General features: G+C 46.6%; 1 protein-coding gene across 1 annotated transcript in view; it reads right to left on the bottom strand.

Annotated features, from left to right (window-relative positions):
• The window catches only part of NSMF (NMDA receptor synaptonuclear signaling and neuronal migration factor), a 39,511-nt gene extending 32,301 nt beyond the window's left edge, over nucleotides 1–7,210 (bottom strand). Inside the window, exons 1-2 of the mRNA XM_009994339.1 lie at nucleotides 7,119–7,210; nucleotides 5,101–5,162 (exon numbers count right to left, since the gene is read on the bottom strand). Of these exons, the coding sequence (XP_009992641.1) occupies nucleotides 5,101–5,162; nucleotides 7,119–7,210 (154 nt within the window). The remainder of the gene's footprint in view (nucleotides 1–5,100; nucleotides 5,163–7,118) is intronic.
• Nucleotides 7,211–7,985: the final 775 nt, after the last annotated feature.

The raw sequence follows: 7,985 nt of genomic DNA, 5'->3' as shown, positions 1-7,985 counted from the left end.
GGCTGCTTTGGTGCAATTCCTGCCTGTGGCACAGCAGTCTTGGCAAACACGTTTCCCCTGCCACCACTACCTGCTGCTGTTTGGCTTGAAGAAGCTCACAGGTGCCCTCTTCTCACACACTCAGTGCTTTCACTGATAGCTGAAACTTCATGCACAAAGGAAAGAAGCATAGATGGCTTCTTTTGAACTTCACCAGAAGCTCCTTACAGATTCAGGTGACAATTCCCTTTGGTTTGTCCTGATGCACACCCATCAGGGTAGCTACGCTGTTCCAGCAGTCTTTGGGTCAAGACCTGCCAGGCAAGTCTGGCCCAAGGCCCATCACCTCTGCAGCACCAAGCCTACCTTACACTTGCTGGGATCTTTCCCTCTCTCCTGCTTCCAGGAGCTTGCACCTGCAGCTTGCCCAGAGCAGCCAGCCTGCAGCAGCCAGCCCAAGCTGCATCCCACAGCCCCAGCACTCCTCCAGCAGGAGCTGCTCCAAATTACCTGAGTGAAATAGAAAATGCCTGAGAAAGAATTACCAGGAAAAAATCCCAGCATACCCACCTGCCTTTCCTCAACAAAGGATCCTTGCATCTCAAACCCATCTAACCAGGATGCATCACTGCTTCCCCAGACAGAAGAAAGTTTCTCAGATGACTTGCTGTCATTTTTAACTTCACTGTCCCATGCCCTGGGTAGCTTTTTCCTCTCATAGTTCCAATACATCTAAAGCAATATCTCAGTTGGGGTCTCTGACACCTAAGGTGGGGGGAATGGGACTCTGGAAATGTCCAAAACTCTCTATCTCACAAACACTGGTGAGGGTCAGTGACTATTACTTCTACATTTCCCTTTCACAACAGTTCAATTCTTTTCCCTGTCTTTTTCCTAGATCTGTCCCAAGGGACACCCACTCCTACAGTATAACCATGTCACACACAAGATGGAAAGTCTTTAGAAGGTACCAGAAAGCTACAAGAGTCAGCCAGGACTCCAGCAACAGCCCTGCAGTCAGAATGAATGCTGAACATGGAAGTGTGCTCTTCCTGGGAACCTTCCCAGACCTCCAGCCTGCACGAATAAGCCAGCAATGAACAGAGGCAGGAAGAGAGCAGGAGATGCATCACCACCTCAGTACCAGCTCCCTTAACAGATCTGACTCCTGCCAGCTGCCGCAGAGTCTAACTCCCCTTCTTCTAATTCCTCAGCATATCTCAAAAAACAGGAGAAAAAAAACCAACTGATCCCAAGAGAATGAGCCCTTCATCCTCTGCCAGCAACTCATCAAGTCACCAGGCAGCTTCCCTGTACTGAAAGTGAAGCAAAGAGAAGAAAAATTTGTCTTGCCATCATCCCTGCTGTAACTTCACAGAACATGGTCAGAGCACTCAGAGCCAGGCCAGAAAGGAGAGGTAAATGTCCCCAGTCACCTGGAAAAGCCTCCTCCATAGCAAGACACCAAAGAGTTGCACAGGGACAGTCACACAATATTTCTAAGCCATTAAATTCTCAGGCCTCACAACACGAAGAATCAGAAGTTGTGATCAACAACAAATACCCTCTCTCACTTCACCTTTCTCTCACAACATCTACACCCTGCAGTAACCTGCAATCCTCTCTACCTCCTGCTGATGTTCAGTTCCATACCCACTGCCCTACTGAGGCAAGCAGAGCATGGTCAGACTGCAATTTTCTGGAAAACAGAAGGTAAACAAAGCCTTGCAAATAACTCACGCCTCATTAAAACATGGCAGCTGGCCCGTCCTGCTGACAGACAAATCCCTCTGTAGTTCTTCATTACCACTCCTAAATTTCTCAAAGTCATTCTGCCACACACATCCACACAAGCTCTGCAGGAGAAGCCACCAGAAATAGACTCTGGGGTGTGAAAGTTACCATCAAAGAGCAAGCTCTTTGATCAGTTGTAGAATGTGAAGAAGTGGGATGCAGAAGCTGTTATACCACCACCTTTCCTTGGAGCCAAGGAGCTCTGAAGATAAAAAATGTCAAACCAAAATGGATAATCCCCAGAGAATAAAGTGCAGCAGCAACTAAGTAAATTGAGGCAGTCTCTACATACTTGGCATCTCCACCGAGTCGGTGGGATCTCCTGGGTCTGCTGAGGAGTTACAGAGCTCCACCCTTCTGCTGACGACTTGAATTAGCAGGTAAAGCAACAAAAGAAATGGCAAGCCAAAGATTCCACCCACCTCTTTTTCCGCATGAGGATTGTCCTCTGCAGGGAGAGAGGCGAGTTCTAGCTCCTGGATCTGCAGAAGAGGAGAATCCTGCCTTTCCCTCCTTCATTTAGATCTCTACTGTCCCAGCAATGGCTCTGCCACTACATGCTCCTCACAGAACACAGTCCTCTTCCCTCACTGTATTCATCAATTACTTTAAACCTGTCTTGAACCTTTTTTCTTTCTGGTCTAAAAGCTGAACTCCAGGCCTGCCTCTTCCCATCCACATTCAGGCTAGAGCTGTAATCCCAGCTGCAGTCTGCTGGCAGTGCAGGCAGCACCCCCTATAGGGCTGGGGTTATTTCAGAGGGAAGCAGGCCTGTCCCACCAGGTGAAGATACTCTGGTGAAAGCCCAGAGTGCTCTGAACAGAGACAGATGCACCAAGGACTCAGTTCTTCAGCGTGCTGAGCTTTCTGGACCTAAGCCACCAATACACACAAGTAGGAATTTAACTAGAGGCCACTGGTGGGCTGGGACAGCCACAGCACTGCCTCTCCCTGCTCCTTGAGGCAGGCTGATGCCTTGGAGCAGATTCAAACACTTCTATATTTGAGCTACATCTTCAGCTTATGCAGAAGAGGCCCTTCATTTGTTTCACTGGAGTCCCTGGATGAGAGCTAATCACACAGCTCCAGCTCTGCTGAGCCAAAGGCGAAGTGCCCAGAAACTTGGAAAAGCAATTCTGAGATACACAGAATTTCTGCAGAAGGAAAGTGTTGAATTCTCTGTTATTGGGCTACTGAGACAAACACAAGGGAGCCATATTTTCTCCTCTTAACATTTTCACAGGATAGCAACCTTCCTACCATGGTTATTTATAAGGAAATGTTACAGACTGTGTTAAATTATACACTGCAGAATTTCAGAAGATTACTTAAAAATGATTATTCTTTTTTTTTTCCCCTCTTCTCTAAACATTTAGAGTAATTTCTTGGGAAATGTATTTATTTCCAAGTCAATACTTAAGGATTCCATAACGATTGTGGTATATCCACGTGTACTTCTTGCTGCTTGATTCTTATCTGCTGCAGCAAATAAATTGGTTTGGATTCCAAAATGATGTCAAGACTGATGCACCAAGGGGGCAGTGGGTACGGAAAGGCTTCCCTGGAGAGCTATTAGCTACATTACAAGCACAGAGGGTCCAAGAGCTGCTCTGGGGAGGCCAACAGTGGGACATTATCCAGGAGTCACATCAGCTCCGTTCCCATGGACCTCTTATCTATAGTCAGAGAAGAACAAGCAACCAGGAGCACCCAGGAGGCTGAGTAAAACAACAGCTTTGTACATGCACATGAGAGAGGCTCCTACTCCTTGGCTTTGGCCAGGACATCCCAGGGCTCAGGCACCTGCAGAGATCTGCCCTTTCCCCACTTCCACCAGAGATTCTCCTTGGCCTGAACAGGACCCCACGGGACTATGAGGGCTACAAAGCGATCAGGAGACAACACATGTCCCTGGAGGAAGCTGGGGTTGGGGACTGCAGCAAAGACTCCAGCTGACAGAGGCAGCTGCAGAAATGGCCATAATAAAGGGGATGGTTTTGCCATTCTGGGAAGCCTCCTCAGTTCTGTCTCACTGGAACTTCTCAGGCCTGAAAAAAATCAAAGAAAATGGCAGTACAATGTTTGACAGCCTCTCCATTCACAAACTTAGCACAATCCAGCCAAGGACAACTTCAAGGTCACTAGAACAGATCCAAGAAAAAAGGAAGGGACTCATTCAGCAACTGTCAAAGACTAGTGTGGTTGGGCCAGCAAGAGGCATTTCCTGCCTGTAGAGGTTTGAACACACACACACAGTTTGCATAAAATGTTAACATCACTCCATATCACATTCTATTCAATAACTTTATCCCCTGCAAAACAGTCCAATGCTACAGAACAATCTGCCAGTTGTTCACACAGCTTCTTCTGTGGATTCCACAGAATTTTCTACCATTTCTTTAGTGAATTTATTGCCTGCAGAATGTTTTCTTTCCTCACAGAGAAGGCACAGCCCTGTTAGAAGTCAAGTGAGTTCCTCTTGTGCTCTCTTGCCCATCAAGCTGAACTCCCCATAAGCTGACAGGAAGAATATCTGCTTTTTAAAAAAACAACTCATTAGCCAGCACATGCTGGTGTCCTGAACTACACAAGGCAAATCTCATTTTAACTCCTGTTGAACTAAACTCTGGGAATAAATCCAGAGGTTATCTTTGCCAGCAAAGACAGATTGCTGCATGTACTCCAAGCATATCAGCTAACACTCAGTAACTCAGCTCTTTTTATTCCCCAGCAAAAGCAAGACCTGGGAGGGACACACCAGTGCAGAAGGCCTGGGCAGTGCAGCTCTTCACTTCCCAGCTGAAACTTCTTCCAAGGACATCTGCTCTAGAGGTGAATTTGTGACAGGACACTTGTCCACTAAAATTGAACTTGTCCCCACAACCCACCCAACACTGGAGTCACCAAACTAACTTTTGTCCTCAAAGGCTTTACAGGTCTAGATGATGACTCCTCCTGCCCCTTGCTTCTGAGGGCTTACACTAACCTTTGATACAATAAATCATAGAATCTTAGGGGCTGGAAGGGATCTCGAAAGATCATCTAGTTCAACCCCCCTGCCAGAGCAGGGTCACCTAGAGTACATCACACAGGAACGCATCCAGGTGGGTTTTGAATGTCTCCAGTGAAGGAGACTCCACAACCTCCCTGGGCAGCCTGTTCCAGTGCTCTGTCACTCTTACAGTAAAAAAATTAATAATAATAAACAACAATAATAACTAATAATTAATAATAATAATAATTAATAAACTCACTTTTTTTCTAAGGCCTCACAACAACTAAGTTCATGCACACACAGATATAAACAAGGTATATTGATGCTCTTACCTGAGCCGTTTCTGCCTTCAGGATGGTTTTGTGAAAGATACTCTCCAAAAGCCCTTGCAGCTCTGCATAACCAAGCATCACATGCCGCAGCAAAGGAGAGAAAGAGATGGGTACTGGTTAAACATCATGGAAAGGAGGAATAGTTCAGTGTCCTGCTGCTTTCCTGCTGCTGCCCATCCCTAATCTTTTGGTTACACCAATTTAAAGACACTGCGATAGCACTGGGGGCTTCCTAGTTAACATGCCACAGTTTTTCCTTGGCCAAAGGGGAAAACAGAATTGGACTACAAGCCTGGGACTAGTTTGGTCTTTAGCTTCTCCAGTAAAACTGAAAAAATAAACAAAAAACCAAAACACTGAAATGCATCTGCGCTTGTGGCCCCGTTTCTGTGACATGCACAGGGTGGTTAGAGCCAGTGATTCAGTTCCCAAGTTAAACACCTTCTGGCAGCCCAGGAAAGAAGGCATCTCCTTCTTCCAGTCCCAGTAATCACCCCAACTTTCTACTCTGGTTCTGGTTCCTGTACTACCCATGAGCTATCACAGCTCAGACATTAAATATTAATACCATTTCACCTACCTTAACCCTGTGCTCTCAAGCACCAGCTATGTCAGTATTTGGATTACTGGACAACCTTACTTCAAAGATCTCCACACCACCCCACACAAGCAGTTCCTGGTTCTCTGATGGATTTGGGTCCTGTGGGTGACTGAGATTTTACTGAACTATATTAAGAATCAACCAGGCAGGTTGAGCTCAACCCTTATCACACATCAAGGCCCACATAGGAGAGCAAACCTATGAATATTCCAACCAGGGAAAAGCTTTCTGCTTGCAACCCACATAGGAAAGGAAATCTTGGTCAAGGCACAAATTCCCTCCCATACAGTAAACAGTCTCCTACTGCCAGGACATTTGTAACATCCTGCTGCCATGCTTGTTCTTCTGTTTCCTATTGGAAGCACACCAGATTTTCCATGCCAAGGCATCATGTCCATGGTCTTCCTCCTTCAGAGATGCTCAGCCTCAGAGCATTCCTCTCCAGCTCAAGGTGTCACAAAAGGCCACACTCGTAACAGCCATTAAACATCTAAGTGCAAAAAAGACTTTGACCTCCAAAACAACCTTCTGCTTTGCAGCTCCATATCCCAACCTGTTTAGCCAGGATTTTCCCTCACTGCTTTTATACAGCTCCTCCCAAAGAGGAAAAGATTAACAAAACCAGTGTACCTGCCAGAGAGACTAGAGCTGCAAGGAGTGGGAAGTCCATTTGTCAGCCACAGCCAGCAACAGGAGATCAATATGAACAATGAAGAAAGAGTAATTTAATCTCCTTGGGACTAAATTTCAGCACAGCCAAGTGCAAACTGCTTTGCAGCAGAGCAGCTGGAGCTGTGCAAGAAGCAAGGTTTAACATTCTGTGTTACTACAGACTAGACAAAGTGCTGAGGTTTTTTCTTTTTCCAGATTCTTGCCCATCTAGTACCAGGCTGCACCTTCATAGACACTAGCCTGGGGTGGCCGTTGCCCAAACTGTGCCTAAGCACCCCCAGACAGTTCAACAGAGGCTCTGTCACAGGGGGAGCTATACAATTAGCACACAATCCTCACTGTGAAGAGCAAAGGGATGACTTTGTGGTTCATCCACCCAGGAGAACAAGCACTTTATGGATGTTCCTTGCACCCAGTACCTTTCTGTCTGGGTAAAAAGCAGGACTTGGTCCCAGGGCAACACACAAGAGTAAAGTTGAAAGCAGGAGTGTGGCAACTTCAGGGAAGTGGTGGAGTCCCCATCCCTGGAGGTATTTAAAAGACATGTAGATATGGCACTTTGGGACATGGTTTAGTGGTGGGCTTAGCAGTATTAGGTATTGGTCTTCTCCAACCTAAATTATAGAATAATTCTAACATCAGGCTACGCAGCTGCAAGAGCACTCCAGAGCTGCTCCATCTCAGAGGTGGTGAAGGCTCAGCCAAAGCCACAGCTGATCTCATGCAGCACTGGCAACAGCCTCACTGTGAGATGCTGGGCTTGAGACTTCCAAGATCTCTCACCATGATTTCTGAGACTCCAAGGCTCCCATGGAAATGCCTGTCCTTGCAAGGCATCATCGACATCACTCATCAACAAGCCCCTTACACCTTCAGGAAAGGCTTAGAAGGTTTTGTTGTGGATCAGCAGCCATGCCACGTATAAAAAACAAGGAAGTTCTCAGGTGAATTATCAGCAAAAGAACATGGTGAATTACACAAAAAATGCTGAAATATGACAACTAAATTTAGTCTGTAACTAATTTAATAGCTCCAAGAGTTAGCACATGCTAGTCCATCTGTCATGAACTGAAGCTGATCTGTCTGCCCTAAAATCTGAACTCGTGCTTCACCCTTACCTTGCAAACCACAGGCTCAAAAGCACTTCTAAGACCCAAAGCGCCAATGGCTCTCCTGGAGCCAGAGGAGCTGTGCTGCCCTCCATTCCACCTTGCTCCACGGTGAAAACAGTGCCACTCAGAATAAGGGACTGGCTCTATCTCACTCTCCTGCTTCCCTGCGCAGATGAGATAAGAAGATAAAATCCCACATGCTGCCAGAGAACAGGAGATGCCTGGATCTCTCCTCGCAAGGCAGAGTCAGGGCTGAGGAGCATAGAGCTGCTAAGAACTGCTGTTGAACCTGCAGCTCTGCCACAGCCATTCCACCCCCACTGCTCTCAGAGCTGCAGGACAACCTCAGAGCAAACTAACATGGACACTGGATCACTGCTCTCTAGTGACAGCTAACGAGGCATTCACCAGGCAACGTCGGGGGTTTTCCAGCCAATTACACGGCCAACTTCAGATTCATTCTTTTGCTCATTATCTCAGTGGTTCCTCTCTACATTCCT

The sequence above is a fragment of the Chaetura pelagica genome, unplaced genomic scaffold, assembly GCF_000747805.2.
Source record: "Chaetura pelagica isolate M959 unplaced genomic scaffold, ChaPel_1.0 scaffold132, whole genome shotgun sequence".
In the NCBI taxonomy this organism is placed as follows: Eukaryota; Metazoa; Chordata; class Aves; order Apodiformes; family Apodidae; genus Chaetura; species Chaetura pelagica.
The sequence above is the reverse complement of the archived record's forward strand: the minus strand, read 5'-3'. Positions and strand labels throughout refer to the sequence as shown.